At 49.4% G+C, this 18,627-nt stretch overlaps 2 protein-coding genes and 1 long non-coding RNA gene across 7 annotated transcripts; 2 read left to right on the forward strand and 1 right to left on the reverse strand.

Moving 5' to 3' along the window:
• Positions 1–5: 5 nt before the first annotated feature.
• Gsk3a (glycogen synthase kinase 3 alpha) lies at positions 6–9,134 on the forward strand (the record flags this gene model as incomplete). The annotated part of the gene is made up of 11 exons (XM_010623375.3): positions 6–39; positions 2,014–2,201; positions 3,578–3,661; positions 3,832–3,942; positions 5,863–5,993; positions 6,080–6,186; positions 7,108–7,205; positions 7,285–7,380; positions 7,781–7,967; positions 8,255–8,347; positions 8,838–9,134. Coding segments are annotated over 11 exons (1,203 nt in total), but the record flags the coding sequence as incomplete, so codon positions are not given.
• LOC109118050 lies at positions 46–794 on the forward strand. Its single transcript, XR_002025319.1, has 2 exons — positions 46–284; positions 485–794. It is a non-coding gene; the product is annotated as an uncharacterized LOC109118050 (long non-coding RNA).
• A 976-nt stretch (positions 9,135–10,110) lies between the features above and the next one.
• Positions 10,111–18,614, reverse strand: Znf526 (zinc finger protein 526). Of its 5 annotated transcripts, none has more exons than XM_010623301.3 (3): positions 18,434–18,614; positions 16,718–16,882; positions 10,111–14,422 (listed from the first exon to the last, which is right to left on the reverse strand). In XM_010623301.3, the coding sequence occupies exon 3, from the start codon at positions 14,271–14,273 to the stop codon at positions 12,225–12,227; it is 2,049 nt and encodes a 682-aa protein (XP_010621603.1). In that variant the 5' UTR covers positions 14,274–14,422; positions 16,718–16,882; positions 18,434–18,614; the 3' UTR covers positions 10,111–12,224. The 5 variants fall into 5 exon arrangements, with proteins under 5 accessions (XP_010621603.1, XP_010621602.1, XP_033621714.1 ...); XM_010623300.3 differs by having other exon boundaries at positions 16,718–16,885; XM_033765823.1 differs by lacking the exons at positions 16,718–16,882; positions 18,434–18,614 and adding an exon at positions 16,612–16,693 and having other exon boundaries at positions 10,111–14,242; positions 14,323–14,422.
• Positions 18,615–18,627: the final 13 nt, after the last annotated feature.

Raw genomic sequence — 18,627 nt, forward strand, 5'->3', positions numbered from 1 at the left:
CGGGCACTAGCTTCCCGCCGCCCGGAGTGAAGCTGGGCCGTGAGTATTAGGGGTGCCCGTTGGGGTTTGTGATCTGGGTTTCCTATGGTCCTTAAATGTCGATTTGTTTCTTTCATGTGCTCATATAAGACCTCGAGGTCACTGAGCTTCCCTCAAACTGGAATCTTGAGCTCTCTCCCTTCCAGAAAAAGGGGTTTAGAGTTACCATCACTTGGAGTTTAGGGTAAGAATTACTAACACCCAGACAGACAGGGGTCACAGTTCTCGATTCTTTTAGTGCCAAGGTCTTCCTTAAATGTCGATTTGTTTCTTTCATGTGCTCATATAAGACCTCGAGGTCACTGAGCTTCCCTCAAACTGGAATCTTGAGCTCTCTCCCTTCCAGAAAAAGGGGTTTAGAGTTACCATCACTTGGAGTTTAGGGTAAGAATTACTAACACCCAGACAGACAGGGGTCACAGTTCTCGATTCTTTTAGTGCCAAGGTCTTGGGTCGTTGAGCTTTAAAAACATAAATCTGACGTTGCCATTCATTAGAGAACAGGATCAGAGGTCATAGTCACTTGCAAACGGGGAATCTAGGATAATTGTCTCCTAAGAGAACAAAAATAAGATCACTGTACCACCACCACCACCGTAAAAAGGGGATCTGTGTTTACGCTCCTTTAGAGCATGGGGATTTGAACGGTATATTTTTTACAGGTCGGGATTTGGGGTTACTGTGCCTCCAACCAACAGAGCCAGGTTTGAAACATAAGACCTGACATCATTACCAACCCAAACATCTAGAGCTGTGCCCCCAATGGTAGCCACTAATAGAGTTATTTAGAAACGAACAGATGGGGAGTCAACATACCCTTTATTATTTATTTATTTATTATTTTTGGTACTGGGGATCGAACTCAGGACCTTGCGCTTATGAAGCAGGTGGTGGAACCACTGAGCTAAATCTCCTGCCTGAGCATCTCCTTTAAAACAAGTCCATTGTCCCTGTTCTTGAAAAGAAAAGGAAAAAAAAAAAAAAGCGGGGGGGGGGGCTTTTTAGCAAAAATGAAATGAAGGGTGGATCACAACTCACCAAGGATTTGAGGCTGTGCCTCTTTAATCCTTCTGGGGTATGCTCTCATTGGCTCTGGAAAAAATAGGAATTAGAATATATTTCCCTCCAAAAGAAAGTGTCACTGGCTCCTCTAAGTGGATTTGGTTTGTTAGTTTCCTAAATGAAAAAGGCCTCTGTCCCCGAGGGATGGCGCCAAGGTTTGCTGTCATTCAGAGAATGGGATTTGGGAATTTGAGTAACCCTTCAAAGGGTCTGAGGCTGGAATAGCCATCCAAGGACAGAGACTGAGCTCACTATTCTCACATCTTGTGCTGCTCTGCACCACATAAATAGAGAGGTTGGGTTAGATCCTGATCTATAATGTATTTGGGCAGGGGTAGCTATCCCCCCAAAGTAGAGGCCAAGTCACTAGTTGCATATCAGGAGAGCATGTTTATTTTTGTCACCAGGAGCCAGTGGTGAAGTTACCAGTTCTACCACAGAAGATTTAAAGGCACTGTTCTCCAGGTTGTGAAAATAATCATTACTTTCCTAAAGTAGGAGTACCTCAGGGTTACTGTTCCTTCAGGAAGATATTAGGTCATGCCTTTCTTACAGGAGGGGCAAGAGGGCAACGAGTCCACTGTACATGGATTCAACACTGAGGGTTGATGGTGTCTCCCAGTATCAATAGGGACCAGTGATTTGATGCTTTCTAGAAGTGGAAATTAGGGGTTGTCAACCCTTATACAGCAAAGAGGTTTAGGTGTCACTGTCCTCCCTTATAGGAGGATGCAGGATTTAGGGCTTTCTGAAGGAAAGAAGGGAAAGGATGCTGAGGGTTTCCTCAGAGAGTGGGAAAGGACAAAGAAGCCCCAATAAGCTTTTTGCAGAGATTTCCTTCCCACAGCCCTGAGATAGAGGGGTGGCTGGTGGGGAAATGTCAGTGGATTGTGTGTACCCTTTATTCCCCAGGTGACAGCGGGAAGGTGACCACAGTGGTAGCCACTCTAGGCCAAGGCCCAGAACGCTCTCAAGAAGTGGCTTACACAGACATCAAAGTGATTGGCAATGGCTCATTTGGGGTCGTGTACCAGGCACGACTGGCAGAGACAAGGGAGCTGGTGGCTATCAAGAAGGTTCTTCAGGACAAGAGGTTCAAGGTAGCTTGGGAAAAATGGAATGAGCAGTTTTGGGACTAGGCATAGCTGGTGAGAGCTCCCAGCAAGAGAATGGGGTTTTACAGGGGACCTGAGTGAGCGAGAGAAGGGGAAAAAAGGGAATGAATTGAATGGAAGGTGGGAAAAGTTGATTCCAGGAGTTGAAAGCTGACATTTATTGGGCATTTGCTTAATATAAGTGCTTGATAGGGGAGTTCTTGTTTAATGTATCTAAAGATTCTGTGAAGGTTGGTGCTGTTGTTATTCTCACATTAAGTAAGCAGAAATGGAGTTTGCATATAGAATGCCCTAGTCAAGGAACTAGAATTTAGCCTGTTTGATTCCCAAGCCCTTCATCTTAACCACCTGGATATACATTTCCCAGAGAAGGGAAATGGCATGGCTGATGCTGGTAGTGCTGAAGGTAGCACTCTGCCTCAGGTGTTTGTTTGACCACTGCAAGATAGAATTCAGCCCAAGATGTGTTCACAAACTACTTGTGTTGGTGTGGGGCCCTGTCCCTTTTGAGGAGGGGTGCCTGCCCTCTTTCACTTGGGCAGCAGTGATCTGTGAACTAGCAGAGGCTCAGGGAACTAGATGGAGATGGAGGAGATGGCAGTGGAAGGATAACCGGTATTTGGAGGACTGGTATTTGGAACCTAGGCTACCCTGGATGTCGGGGAACTGAGGCTGGGTCAAGGCCTGGGTCTGGACAGTAAGGACTGTCAGGCAGGATGAGCTCCAGGATGTCAGAATTCGGTTGGGGTTGACTTCTAGAAGTGAGAGGGATCTGGGGGCAGGGAGCTCTGAGGCCCCAGGGGGGAGTAGAGAATGGGGGAGAAGACTCAGACTGAGCCTTCTGGGAAGAGGCTGAAGCATACGTCCAAATATGAGAATTGGAAGCCTGGAGTCAGACTCAAGATCCAAGCTAGAGTTCAAAGTCTGAGATGCCTCCAGGGAGAGTAGTAGTGAGCAGTGGTGGGGACCAGAGTGAACTGGATGGCCAATAATGGTCTATGGTTCCTTGTGCCGTGTAGGCTGCTTCATCTGATTTCTCATGAGAAGCTGAGAAACCTTTATAAATGAAGTAATTTGGCTTTTAAATGTCAGCAATAAGTTGAAAACTGTTAAAAATTAGGCTGAAAAGAACACATCTGTGTTCTGGAATGAGTCCATAGGCCTCTGGCTGTGTGAGAGGGGAGGAGGTTTAGGGTGAGGAATTGCAGGATGCCTGTAAAGGGCCTTGGTACTATATGATACAAAGAGCAGCTGCCTTTTCTGTTGGCCAGAGGGAATGAGGCTGAGGTGAGTGTACTAGGGAGTGGAGGCAGAGAGAGAGAGGGTTGGTTGTATTGAGATTTTCTTCCTCTGTCCCCAAGAACCGAGAGCTGCAGATTATGCGTAAGCTAGACCACTGCAATATTGTGAGACTGCGGTACTTTTTCTACTCCAGTGGGGAGAAGGTGAGACACTGGGGTGCCCAGGGTGAGGGATTCGCTTCACCTTGACTCCATTCATTCTCCTGCCTGCTTTTCTCATGAGGTCCATCCAGTCTTTCCCTTACTGTGCCTTATATACCTTTTCCCTTTTCCCTTGCTCTCAGTACCTCAAACCTCTCCTTTTCTGTCTCCAGAAAGATGAGCTTTACCTAAATCTGGTGCTGGAATATGTGCCCGAGACAGTGTACCGGGTGGCCCGCCATTTCACCAAGGCCAAATTGACCATCCCTATCATCTATGTCAAGGTAGGCAGGCAGGCTGCTCCAGAGCTTCATTTCTTCTGTAGGTTCCCTTGTTTTTCAAGTTTATGTTGGTTCTTGGGGGCCCATATTTTGTGCCTTTGCTCCTGTAGCTCCCAGATGGAGTTTGCCAAAGCAGGGGAGGGCCAAAGTAAGGGCTGACTGAATCAGGAAAGCAGCTGGACCAGGCAGCTGGAGAGGCTGTAGGGTACCTGCTCAGATCCACTTGAGAGACTACTACTTGTGGTGTTGGGGTGAGGGATACTGGGGTAAGTTCTAGGGGAGCTGCTGAGGTCAGAGTCCAACCCTTGGAGGCTGGTTGAGGGGTAGTAGGAAACACTTAGCATTGGTCAGGTTATTGTCCATGTCATAGAGCCAGGCATGCGTCTTCTTACATCATCTGCAGGATCATTCCCCATGCCTGGCACTGTGTCCTGGGTATAAAGGATCTTCAAGAGGGTCAGGGATTTAGCTCAGTGGCACTGTGCCTGCCTCACAAGTGCAAAGTCCTGAGTTCTATCCCTGGTACAAAAAAAAAAAAAAAAAAAAAAAAAAAAAAAAAAAAAAAAAAAAAAAAAAAAAAAAAAAAAAAAAAGGAACTTCAGGGGATATCTGAATGACTATATCAATAAATGAGTGAAGCCCAGGAATGATGTAGGTTCAAAACAGAGGCTGGAACAGGTGCTGCACTAGGAGGCAGGAAGTATGGGTTTGTTTGCTGGAGGTTGTTGGGGCCCAGCTGCTTCTTGTGTTGGCTTTAAGAATTCCACTCCTGGGTGAGCTGACATGGGCTCTATTAGTGGTTGCTGCTGCTGGACCTCACCTCCTGGAAGGGGCTTTCTTTGATTGGGAGAAGCTGTGCTGTAGCTGCCCAGTGCTGAGCAGTTCCAGAAGCACATCTTACTGAGACCCTTGTCTTGCTCTCAAAGATCCCGTTTGGTGGTGCTGACAGACACTGTCCAGGAAACGCGAAACTAACTAGATGCTGCTACGTTAAAAGGAGCATAAGGAATTCTGGAAAAAGAACATTCTAGCTCAGCCTGGTTTGGAGATGAGAAGGAACAAAGGAAGGCTTTTGGGAGGAGACCAGGTGCACAAAGTAACTGCAGCTGGCTGAAGGGAACAGGGACAAAGGAAGAACCCTTTGTACATGGTGGAGAACAGTTGAGCAGTTAATACGTAACAGATACTGGTCTTGGCCTTATGGAAGCAGAAGTGATCAAAACTCAAGAGATCCCTGATCTTTTGGCACTTGGGTTCTAGTCAGTAAGTGGGAGAGAGGCAGCAAAATTGAGCTGGAGGCAGGGCTGGCTTGTGGGTGGTTTTGACTGTGGAGTGAAGGATGCTGAGCTCTTCAAGAACCAATGGTTTTGGTGAGGGGGAAGCTGAGTACCTGACTTTCCAGCCTACTTTATGACAAGGTTTTCCACTGTGTCTGTCTTAATCATCAGGCTTCTGCCAAGGGGTGTGGTTGCAGCAGTAGTTGTCAAAATTTGGTCTGGGGACTAGCATCTGTGCTGGTGGGCTTATTTCAGATGCCCCATTCTGAAGTCAAAGAATTAGAAACTGTTAGGTGGGTGTGGTTGTCTGAGGCAAAAGGGTCTAGCCTGGGCCACTTAGTGACTTAGCAAGACCCTGTCTCAAAATAAAAAATAAACAAAGGGCTGGGGCTATACTAGTTGTGAAAGCTCTGAGTTTACTCTCAGGTACTATAGAAAAACAAAACAAAACCCAAGAAAACCCTGTGAGATTGGGGGCCCATCAGTCTGTTTTAACAAGTCTCCCAAGTGCTTGTAGTATGCACTCAAATTAGAGAATCCAAGATTGTGGCCTGGAAGGGTTCTTCAGGCCAAGACAGTGGGCGAGTGACAGTGTGCTGTGTGGGGAGAGCTGAACTGGAGTTCAGCTGTCCCCTGCCTGCCCCAGGTGTACATGTACCAACTCTTCCGGAGCTTGGCCTACATCCACTCCCAGGGTGTGTGTCATCGTGACATCAAACCCCAGAACCTGCTGGTGGACCCTGATACTGCTGTCCTGAAGCTCTGCGATTTTGGCAGGTGGGACTGACCTGGGTTTGCTGGGTGGTTAAAAGGGTAAGGGGACCTAACCTTTGGCTGTTTACCTTTCCCTTTTCTTCCCACAGTGCAAAGCAGTTGGTCCGGGGGGAGCCCAATGTTTCCTACATCTGTTCTCGCTACTACCGAGCCCCTGAGCTCATCTTCGGAGCCACTGATTATACCTCGTCCATCGGTCAGAGTCGTGGGAGGGTGGTGCTGGGAATGAAAGTCCTGGCAGGTTTTGAGTTCTTTCTGTGCGCTGTATGTCAGGCTTGGTGATAAAAGCTTAGGCTGATGTTACTGCATGGCTGTTTTAGATAAGTGACCTATAGCTGAAAGCTAGAAGCCTCCTGCCCATAGTTCTGCTGAGATGGGGCAGGGCTGAGATTTGAAAGCTTACCTGACTCCAGAGTCCACCCTAGCTCTGGAACCTCCCAGTCAGCTCTGTTCTCAGCTAGAGGGGAAGGAGGGGCTGGCAATGACCTTGGGGGAGCCCGCAGGCACAGCTTTATTACCCCAAAGGTACCACCTATTCTTAGGGCCTCTGTGTCTTTCCATTGAGGATGACAGTGCTACCTTCCAGTGATGAGGGGCAAGGCTGAAATAAGGGAATGAGTGTGAAAGGGTGTGGGAAGGGACTGGGTGGTCCCTAGGTATAAACTTACACGCAGTGAGGGTCATGGTACAGACTTGTGAGGGATAAACAGCCAGGCTAAGGCTCTTCCCATGGGCAAGAGTGAGGCTGGCATGTAAGAAATGTATTCTAGGATTTAAGGTTTTACCTTCCCGAGACCCAAAGGACATAGGTGCCTACTGGCAAGTTTGGGTCTAGTTTGTCCTCTGAGGATAGAGGCAGACAAAGGGCTCATTGGGGTAACTGAGCACAGGCAATGAGGGCTGGAAGGACATGTAGTCTGGGGAGCGCAGCTAACAGACCTGGAGGTTCAAGGTCCGGCTCCAGTGCTGTTATGACCTTTGGCCAAATGCTTCCTGGCTTAAGAAAACGGGGCTCTTGACACCTGAGGATGGCCATGAGAAATAATAGAAGTGTTTGCAAAGGGATGGGCTTGGTGACCTCTCTGCCTAGTCCTGAACCTCCCTCATTGCCCTTCAGATGTGTGGTCAGCTGGCTGTGTCCTGGCCGAGCTCCTCCTTGGCCAGCCTATCTTCCCTGGGGACAGTGGGGTGGACCAGCTGGTGGAGATCATCAAGGTGAGAATGGGGTCAGGGAGGGCTTGAGGCAGGGTTAAGGGATGGGGGCCCTGTCTCAGACCCCTCCCTCACTACACAGGTACTGGGAACACCAACCCGGGAACAAATCCGAGAGATGAACCCCAACTATACGGAGTTCAAGTTCCCCCAGATTAAAGCTCATCCTTGGACAAAGGTAGGGTAGGGATAAACGGGGGGGGGTCTCCTGAAGGCCAGCTGGGCTGGTAATTGGCTGCAGAATCATGGCTTGGAGGATTTAAAGTTAACCAGGGAGCAAGTCAGTAACTCATCATGTTTAAAAGTTTATGGAATCTTAAAAAATTGAGGACCCACAGGTAATCAAAATTCCATTTTCTATGGCAGGGAAACAAGCTCATAGCAAGGCTCATACAATCATAGGACCTGGGCTGGCTGTCTGCCAGATACAAACTAACTTCCTCTCAGTGGTTGTGCCTGTTTCCTTATTTGGAAGGTGGGTTTGTGAGAGGCAGGCAGTTGTATCTGCCACAGGCAGCATCAGGACACTGGTGCTGAGGGCATCTCTCACCCTCATGATCCTGCACCCCCACCCCCAGGTGTTCAAATCTCGGACGCCGCCTGAGGCCATCGCTCTCTGTTCAAGCCTGCTAGAGTACACTCCATCCTCCAGACTCTCTCCACTAGAGGCCTGTGCCCACAGCTTCTTTGATGAACTTCGATGTCTTGGAACCCAGCTCCCCAACAACCGCCCACTTCCCCCCCTCTTCAACTTCAGTCCTGGTGGTGAGAGTGATAGAAGTGGGGAACCAAGCAGGGTACAAAGCAGGTCTAGGGCCCAGGAAGTTGTTCCCCAGATTCCGGAGAACCATAGCTACCCTTGGCAGTGCTTTACAATCTGTCTTATGCTAGGTTCTTTCCAGTTTTATGCTTAAAGAATTCTGTGGCTAAAAGTGTCTATAAAATGGTCTGGCCAATTGCTGGGTCCTTGATTGTTACCCCATCATAATCCTCACTGAGTTTCCAGGTGCTCCGACTCCTCCCTGACTGGGCATGTCGATTCCCCTCTCTAGAACTCTCCATCCAACCGTCTCTGAACGCCATTCTCATCCCTCCTCACTTGAGGTCCCCAGCGGGCACTACTCCACTCACTCCGTCCTCACAAGGTAATTTGGAGGGCCTTCTGCTGAGGGTTAAAGCAGCATTTCTGAACCAAAATATATTTCACAGCATGTCAGTGACCACCTTTGTAGGGCGTTGTTGTCTACATTTGTGTTTAAATGCTAATTGGAAACCAAAGAAATGTTTGGTGTGAACAAACAAAAAGTTGAACTTGCTGACCATATTTAAGAATTGGGCCACTTTAGGTAAAAACCCAGGTTTCCTTTTCTCTTGGTGAAGAAAATCAGATTTGGGCAGCAGTGGGCCAGCCTGCCTTCCTGACTGCAGTTGGAAGTGGGCTGGCTGTAGCTGCCTCTTACGTGGAGCCTGGTTCCCTGGTGTGGTCAAACTGCCTTTTGGGCATTTGAGTTTGTAACCCTGAACCAAAAGTGATAGCTTTTAGCTTAACGTAGCATCTAACCACTCTATTCTGGAAAGGGTGCAGGGGGATCTGAAACGCAAAGGCTAATTGTTTATTGCTTTCCTTCCCTTCAGCTTTAACTGAGAATCAGACCGGCTCAGACTGGCAGGCTCCTGATGCCACACCTACCCTTACTAACTCTTCCTGAGGGCCCCACCAACTACCCTTCCATGTCTATCTGGGAGCCCTAAATGGGGTTGGGAAGAGGGAGGCATAGCCCATCACACTTCTATCCTGGCTGGGCCCCTAGACTAGAGGGCAGAGGTAAATGAGTCCCTACCCCCACCTCTAGTCCCTCCATTACCAGCCTCACTCCTTTGATGGGTTTTTAAAGAGGATTTTAACTGGTTATGGGGAGGGAAGACATGGAAGGAAGGATGGGGTTGGGGGCATGAGGAACTCCTACCCCTTTTGCCCCCTCCTATCCCCCAGCCTCTACTTCCTCCAACCTCCCCCCACTCCTATGACCCTTGTAAATAGAATCAGCCCACTCCATCTTTTCCTGTCCTGGTCCCCAGGTGTAAATAGATTGTTATAATTTTTTTCTTAAAGAAAACGTTGATTCGCACCATCCAACCTGGCCCTGCCCACTCCTACAGCTGTATCTCCACTCCTTTCCTCTGCTCCCAAGGCCCCCTCGCTCCTCTCCTGAACCTAGAGGGGCTGGGGGAGTGGGGAGAACTCCTGATGTCTTAAGTTTCCACAGTAAGGTTTGCCTGTGTACAGACCTCCATTCAATAAATTATTGGCATGAAAACCTGCTTCCTGTCTGGCTGCCTGTTTCCACCAATGTGAGGGGGTGCCTGGAGGGCAATTCCGGGTCAGAAATGGGCTGTATCTCAGGCAGGGATTCAGGTGGCTAACCCTTTTGCACTTTAAAACTCCTGTCTGCATGTGCAGTGATGAGCTTTTCCACTGTTAAAGGCCTGTCCTGTAACCCAGCATAAATCATCTGCTCCTGCTTAGGGAGGGAGAGATTAGCATCCCAGTGACCAGTGGGAGAACCAGAGATCCCTTGAAGGGGTCAAGGATGCAGAATTTAAGCTGCAGAGTCAAGACTTAAACAAAGGGCTATGTGTCTTACTCGAAACTGCTGGCTGCTTCTAGGACCAGGGAGACACTAGGTGATAGGAGTCACTCAGGCAAAAACTTAAAACTTAACTGTTTATAGACTGGAGTGAGGTACTGGGACATGGGACAAGGCCAGAACTCTAGCAGATCCTCAAGGCTTCCTTTTTTTTTTTTTTTTTTTTTTTTTTTTTTTTTTTGAGACAGGGTCTCACTATGTAGTCGAGACTGACCTGCAACTCACTATGTAGCTCAGGCTGGTCTTGAACTCGGCAGTTCTCCTGTCTCAGCCTCCTGAGTGCTGGGATTACAGGCGTGCGCCACCATGCCCGGCTGCAAGGCTTCATTTCAGTGTTAAGCAAGGCACCCATTTGCTCTGCCTCTCAGGAATGTTGGGAATTGACAACTCTGGGAAGGCTCGGGCAAAATTTGGCTTTTTCCCTCACTTTAAAAATATACTAGGACTAGATGGTAGGGGCTATAGGCAGAAGGAAATGGCACCTTCTCCACATGGTGTCAAGCAACAAGCATAGGCTGAAGGGGAGGGAAAGGGAGCCTGGGGAGGAGCCAACTGCATGTCCTCTGCTAGATTCCACTTAGGACATGTCCCAGGAGAGCTGAGACTTCCCGTGGGATCTGGGCTTTCCAAATTGCCTAAGGACATCTATAAACTGCCCAACACAGACTGTCCCTTTCTTGCATAATACTGGCCTGCATTTCACCTCGATTGCAAAGTGGATATATAGAACACATAGATTAGACAAGGGGAAGATGGCTGGTCTGGGCAAGGGGCGAGCCTTGAGTGCTTGGGGACCTCTTCCTCCCCAGTGGTTGATCATGTATTCACAGGGTGTCCTTCACCTTACTCCTGTCCCCATCACCCCTGCCCAGCACTGTCCCTGTTCTCTCCCTCCTAGACCACTGCCAGCCTCCCACTCACTATCTCTGGGAGAGCTGACAACCCTGTCATGACACCTCCCCACCTCTGCAACACTGTCTTGAACTGCTCAGCCCAACTCCCAAGGCCTAGGCTTCCCTCCTGGACAAGTGCCAGCTCCAGCAGCATTCTGTTTCATCTGCCGGAGCACCCAGGGTCAGAGGTCTGACCCACATCTGCTTATAATCCTAGGCACGCTTTGAAAAAATTTGGTGACCCTTCCTGCTTCCAGGGTCTTTTCAGGCTCCCTTATATTCCAACTGCTCTGTGACCCTGGTTTACTTTTCTTCCAATTAGAATGAATCCTCTGACTCCCAACTCTCTGCGTGGGTTTCCGGTCTCAAATCGCTTAGAATCCTAGTGGTTATAAATGTGGGCTTAGGGGACATTCTGGGTTCAAAGCTCACAATGCCTTGCAAGTTGCTGTCCTTAACTTTTTTAACCTGTACAAGAGGGGTGAGATTGAGATCTTACACCTGCTGGGATCATAGTACACATACAGTGCTAAGTGCAGTGCCTGCTGTGGCCATGCAGTCAAATGCTCAGTTAATTGTAATTACAAGATGGTCTCCAAATATATACTAACTTCCTATAGTGGCTGTCTGCTTGAAATGTTCTTTTCCTCTTGCACTGGCAGATTTCTACTTTTTCTTCAGGGACTTCCTTCTCTAGGAAGACTTTTTCACACCTGATCTCCCCCCATGAAGGTTTGTTCCCTACTCTGGGATCCCAGTGTTGCTGTACATCCTCATCATAACCCAAGAAATCCTTAAGCTGGACTCAATCTTATCTCTAGCCTCCAGCACTGCATAGCACATAAGAGGAGGCCTTCGGACACAGGTTAAATGAACCAGTAAGCCACATTTGGAGAACAAACCATCTGTACTTGTGTGTGGTCCTACTAGATACTTTCTGAGGGCAGAGCCTGTGTCTGACTCATAACTAACTGGGTCTTCAGCATCACCTACTCTAAGCTTAGTACCAGGACACCTACAGATTTCCTTTTACATTGTCAAATCTGAGATGAAGGAAGCCCAGATAAGTGCTTTTCTCTCCCCTGGGTGCCCCAAATCTAGGTTAGGGCTGGGAGACAAGTAGAAACTCTTGAGAGGTATATGAGAATCCCCAGCACAGACCTGGGCATGGTCAATGCTCAGTAAAGTTTACCTGATATTGCTGGGCACAAGGGTGATGCAAAGAGCCTTGGTAAACCCCACTTTGCAACAGAGCAGGGTGACCCGGGACAGATTACATGGCATCTTAGCTTCAGTTTCCCCTCAGGAAGAGAAAGGTGACATGGGAAACCTGGCAGGGCTGCTCTGAGGAGTCACTGGGTACAAGAGTGAGTCTCATGATGAATGCCAGATTGGTCTGTCAAAGGGTGGTCCTCTTTTCCCCAGAGGTGCCCACACTTATTGTTGCAACCAAACCCTTTTATTGTTGCTCTTCAGCCATGTCACAAGAAGGCTGTGTCTAACTGTAACAGCCCACTTGCTTCACTGGCCCCCAGTGCAGCCTGGCACAGCTGCAGTGTGTCCTCAAGTGCCAGTGGCTGGGATGTCTCAATGATGGCAATGGTCTCCCCGAGCTCCGTGCACATGATAGTCTGCTGAGGTTCAGGTGCTGGGGGCGGTGTAGGAGATGGTGATCTGGGAGGCTGCAGTGTCAGAGACCGGGCTCGGGCATGGACCCGCTGATGCAGCCGTAGGCCTGCCATGGCACGGAACCAGCGGCCACAGGTCCCACAGTAGTAGGGACTCTTGTTGTAGAGACCGGTGATAGGAAGCCTGGGTGCACGGGCAAAGGCGACAGGCCGCAGGTGCAGCCGCCGGTGCTGCTGCAGGTTGGAGCTCTGTGTAAAGCGCTTGCCACAGTCCAGACACTGATAGGGACGCACACCTGTGTGGGTCAGCTGGTGGCGGCTGAGGTTGGCCAAAGAAGCAAATGTCTTGCCACAAGAATGGCACTGGAAGGGTCTCTCACCTGTGTGTGTCCGCAAGTGGTTGCGCACATGGACCAGCTTCTTGAAGCCCTTGCCACAAACCCCACAGCGGTGCCGCCGTTCAGGGGGTCCATGTACCGCACGCCGGTGTCGGGAAAGCCGAGAGGCTGAGGCAAAAGATTTGGGGCACTGTGGGCAGGGCAGCTGGGCAGGCGGGGCAGGGGGAGGGGTTGGGGGCGTGGGCTCTGTTGGAGCTGGAGAGGCTGTTGCTGCTGGGGCCCCGCTTTTCCCAGCATGAGTACGCCGATGGTAGAGGAACTTGGTCATATTGCTGAACGTCTTGCCACAGCGACAGCGATGCAGTGGGTTGGCAGTGTGAGCCCGGCGGTGGGCTACTAATGTGAGTTCTGTGCCAAAGCCCCGTCCACAGTCTACACAGAGGTAGCGGGCTTCTCCGCGGTGCAGCCTCAAGTGCTGCTCAAGAGAGGCTGCCTTCTTGAAGACCTTGGAGCAGGCTGTACACTCGTACGTGCCACCCACGTGGGCCCGCCCATGAGCCAGCAGCCGATTTGCTGAGCTAAAGCTGCGCTGACATTGGGTGCAGTGGAAGGGGTGGGCACCTGATGTTGATCCTTGAGATGCTCTTCGGTGTCTCTGGCGTGCCCCTACAGAGGTACAGTGTTGGGGACAATCCCCATGGCCCTGCACTCTACCAGCTCTGGACTTGTCACCTTCCATAGGATCAGCAAAGTCTACATCTTCGTCCTCCTCTGATTCATCCTCCTCCTCTTCATCTTCCTCATCTTCCTCCTCCTTCTCCTCTAACCCATTACGCTCTTCTTTCTCCAAGGAGTCAAAGTGAGTGCCCTGATGTTCCAAGAATTCCTCTGGGGTGGCACAGAGGGTGGAACACTCAGGACATTCATAGGGCTCCATCTTGACTTCAGGTGGTGGAGGAGGTGGTGATGGAGGAGGCAAAGGAGGTGGTGCTGATGACTCGGCCACTGTAGTAGAAAGGTGCTGAGCCTTGCGATGGGCCACCCACAGCTCAGGTGAGGGGAAGAGCTCCTCACAATCCCCACACTGGTACTGGATCTGGCTTGCAGACTCTCGGAGGTGAGCATCCTGGTGGGCCAGGAGCTCAGTGGGAGAGAGGATGAGCTGGCTGCATTCACCACACTGGAAAGGCCCCTCCTCGGTGTCTGGCACTAGCTCTGGTTCCAGGCCAGCATCCTGTGTGGTCAGTGCCTCCTCCTCCAACACAGTGGGCATGTGCTGCTCTTGGTGTGAGAGGACTTCTTCTAGTGTGTTATAGAGGCTGCCGCACTCAGAACACATGAACTGGTGGTGCTGAAAGAAGAGGGATGAGGCAAGGGCCTCTCCAGGTGTCATTTCTGTCACTTCTGTTGCTATCTCTGCCATCTCCCCCGACATGGATGACACAGATGTTGGCATCTCCACTGCCTCTGGTGACTGTGTTGGCATCTCAGCCACCTCAGCCACAACCTCTGCCATTGTGGGGAAGGCAGTGCCTGGGGAAGGAGGGGCAGGAGCCAGTGACATAGAAGGAACCCAGGAGAGAGGAGATGCCCTTGCTCATCCCACTACTCACCAGCCTCTATCAATCAACAAATCTTAATCCAAAGTTTATGTCTCAGTCTTCAATGATCTTGTGCCTCTGAAGCCTATTGCCGCCCACAACAGTCAGGCATCTGCAGAAGAGAGAACACTCCTCAGTCTGGCCTGGGATGCTGCCCTGTCCCAGAGGCTCAGTCATACTCTTTCTGAGAATACACCATGTCTTTTCCAGCCTCCTAGCCTTTGTCTGTGCAGTTTCCTTTTTTTGCAACATCTGTCCTCCTTCCTCTACAAATGCACACAGAGATATGGCAACACATTAAGAGCACAGGACCTGGACCCAGACTTACCTCAGCTTGATTCTGAGCTCCACTGCTTATGTCCACTCTCTGAGAGTGTTTTCTCACCTGTACAATGGAGCTAAAACTAGTACTGACCACAAAGTCACTGATACTTGATAAAAGCTAAAGTTTGCTAAAAAGTTGAACTTAAGTCTCTGACGCTGCTATTTTCTCTGCTAAGAAAACTCTCTTCTTTTTTTATTCATTAAGTTTATTGGTGCATTTTAGGTATACAGTATGATGACATTCATCATTGGGGATTTGTATCTTTACATAATATATCTTGGTTCTTATATTTTCCCCCATTCCTCTACCCTCCCTTCAACCCCTCCACATTTCCTTATTTACAAAGACTTTGTTGCTGGTTTTTCCTTCTTTTCTCATATTTTATCTTTTTCCTTCTTTCCTTTCCCCTACCCCTCCCACTTCCCCTTTGGACCTTTTCTTCCTATTTCACATTATCTATTATACATTTTGAACCTCTCACACCAGAGAAATCTTATTTGGCAAACTCCTACCCCATATCTTCTTTGTGAAACCTGTGGCAACATCTTCATATCCTCAGAGCAATGGGCACTCCTGCCTCCTTAGGGTTCCTATGATATCCTATGCTTCCTCTATGAGCTTGGAGTGTTTCTTTGGGCTCTTTACAGGACTGAGAGCTTACAGGCAGGGTGGGTCTGATTAACTGTGGGGGCCCCAGTCACCAACAAAACCACATGTGAGGGACAGGTATTTTAAGTTACAAATCTGCCCTCACGTGGTCTATGTCCTTTTCTTCTGCGGGCTCAATACAATAAAGGTTCACAGTCTATTCAGCAAATGACACCCACCCCTGAAATTTTTCTTTTTTTGGGGGGGGTTTACCCCAGGACCTTTTTTTTTAGGTTAAGAGTAGGAAAATTTATTGAGAGGTAGCCTGAAAGTGGGTTGCCCTAACCTAGGGCCTTTTGAAATCCCCACATTTTTGTTTCTTCACATCATCTGTTAGTGCCAGAGGGCAGGTGGGAGTTTAGTTTAAAGCCCTGCATATAGAAATTTTTCATATTAAGCTCCCTGAAGGCAGGGGTTTTAGCCTATCATCACTGAAGTATTTCCAGTGCCAAGAACAATGTCCAACACACAGTAGGCACCAAGTAGGTATTTAGTAAATGAATAAGAGTCTCTAGTGGAGTGAAGCCTTGGGAGTTTAGCCATCTCTTTGCACATTTCACTTCAAACAGGTCTACTCTCCCATTTCTCCCTGAATTCCCACTGTACACAGGGCCCTGTTTTCAGGTGGTGCCCAATAAGTACTCCTTGAATAAACCATTCACTCAATGCCCAGGAGCTAAACGTTCTTTATCAACCTATTCCAAATCCTTCACTAATTTTTGAGTTCTAGGATTCTGTACACAAGAGCCATTCCATAAAGGATCTTCCCGTAAACAGCCAACAGGGAGCAAAGAGCTCCATTTTTCCTTGTTTTGCAGGTCCACTGGGAACAGAGAACTCTCCTAGGATCGGGCCCAGAGTATGCCACAAGACTTGTACAATAAATGTTTCTAGAAGATGGTCCTGAAGTTTGCGCTTTCCTTGTCTATATTCCTCTTACCCAATCTTAGATTGTGAACTACTACGGGGAGGAAAGGGGGCTTTTCATATAGTCAGTGCTTAAGTCCTACCAGGAAAGAATCCACCAGGGCCTGAAAGTTAAGCTTTCCTGTTACAAACCCTTTTCTGCCAAACTCATCTCCTGGGCAGCCAGAGAAGTATCTGCAGGGGGTGGGAGGGAGGGAGACAAGTTTCAGGTACTGCACACCGCGGGAGGGCAACCAACGCCTCTAGGGCACACAGGAAGGAGCACTCTCCTTCCACACCGCTCAGCTCCAGCCCTAGCACAGGCCCTAAGGTTTTTCAGTCCCTAGGGTCCTCTTCATTCTCCCTCCTCCCTCTTCGTACACCCAGCGCTCTGTTTCCCGCCCGCCCCGCGGCGCCCTCACCTATTTCTCTGGCCTTAACTGGTCCTGCCGCGCTTGACACAGACCCTCGACTCCAGGCGTGCCGGACCCCTCACTATCCACACCTCCCATTGGGCGGCGCCCTTACCCTTGGTAGCCAATCAGAGCCGGCAGCGCAGGGCACGCGCCCTTGCGCCTGCGTGTTGACTCTCAGGCGGGGCTCCGGGAGTTTCTCCAAGCACGCATCTGTGCCCTGTGGGTGGGGTCCCGGCGCTCAGAAGCGACTGCGCAGTTCTCTGTGGCCGCTGCTTTCCTGCTGAGTTTGAAAGTTCAACAGAGTGAAGTGGATACAGAGCAAGGGCCCACCAGGGAACTGGCCGGCAGGAGGCCTTGATAGGTGTCATTTCATAGTTGAAAAAACAGAGTCTCTGAGAACACAGCTCTGGAGCTAGCCAAACTTGAAGTATTTCCTCTCTGTGAGCTTTGACTCATAAAACACCTCAAAGGCTGCTGAAAGGACTGGATGATGCCTGCCACACATGGAGAAGCGCTTAGCAGAGGGGCCTCGTACCTGCACCGCAGGTACCTAATCTAACATGGACATAGTCCTTTCTTCATTTAATGATAATCACTTAAAAGTCATATTATAAGGCGCCCATTGTTCAGTTCAGGATTATACTTCCATAGGGAGTCGGTGCCATCCATTTGTTTCGTAGGTGGGGAAACCGAGGGCCAGAGAAAGGAAGAGATTCTTTGGAGCCACCACAGCAGCTGGGGCAGAGCCCGTATTGAACCACTGCCAGGCAGGACTCAGGACTCCCGCCTCCCAAGGGGAAATAATTCCGGGGTGGGAACCGACTGGAAAGAGACTTGTGTCAGGCACGTGCTAGCCCTGAACTTGAGTCACCTAAATGGGTGTCCCAGCGACTGTCACACCCAAAGCAAAGCCCTGGGCCAGGGACACGCAAACACCACAGCCTCTACAGACCTGCTTTTGATGGTGCAGGTTAGGCAGAGGGCATTTGAGTGGCTCCCTGATCCTGGAGGGCAGAGACGTGCCTATTGGGATGGCGAGGCCTATTGTAAAGAGCTCGAACATGAAGTTGGGGGATCTTGTTTTTTATCAGGAGAAGAAATTTATAGATGGGATGGGGTGGGGCGTGTGCTCTTTGTGATAAAGGTGTGCTTCCAGACTGGATCATGAAAAAAGACAGTTGAGATGTAGATTCCTGGTTGCCATTAGGTGTGGGGGAACAGTATAATGGAGGATCCAGGTCTGATTCTAAGAGGCCGGGACTCCCCTGGGAGCCGGGATAGTCTTAATTACCGACCTTTGCCTCGGGAAGCTGGGGCAGTGATACTGTGGGGAGTCTTGGTTGTGACTGATAGGGAACACTTTAACAGAATAAAACCTACAAAATGTCAACGAAATGTCAACGTAAAGTAACTTGTGACCTCTGCCGTTTGCTTGGTTTCGTTCAGAATCAACAGGCACCAGGCATCTAGTCTTGCTCAAAAGTTTTGTACATGAAAAGAACCATTGTTAACTTGGCTGACCAGACACGCCCCCTTCCTCTGGGCTAGAATAACTAAATGAATTTAAAAGGTAACCTCCCCTATCAAAAAGTGTTACGTCCGGGTTGAAATTCAACTGCCTCACCACCACATTTTGAATATCAGCGTTGTGAACTGTGAAAATGAAATATTACCACCTGAATGAGATCAAGGCTGTAAAGCCCTATAAAAGGAATTGCAGCCCAGTACTTGGGTCTGTCAGGGAGCTGCCATTAGGTGTGATTGACTCCCGTCGACAGAGTAAACTTGTTATTTTATTTCTATTCTGCCGCCTCTCTGTGTCACTTACCAATTCCTTCCGTAACATTACAAGGAGAGGGCTGTAGTTTATTAGCTGAGCATTTCCACAGATCGTGATGTGGGCAATCCGGGACTTGGTACCTTGAGTCACTTGCGGAAGCAGCAGATATACGCAAGTGCCAGGCCAGGCGAAATTCTCTCATTGCGCAAGCGCAGTACCAGCAAGCCAGGAAGATTCGTTTC

This window comes from Fukomys damarensis, unplaced genomic scaffold (assembly GCF_012274545.1).
Source record: "Fukomys damarensis isolate Sample0158 unplaced genomic scaffold, DMR_v1.0_HiC HiC_scaffold_19, whole genome shotgun sequence".
Taxonomy (NCBI): domain Eukaryota; kingdom Metazoa; phylum Chordata; class Mammalia; order Rodentia; family Bathyergidae; genus Fukomys; species Fukomys damarensis.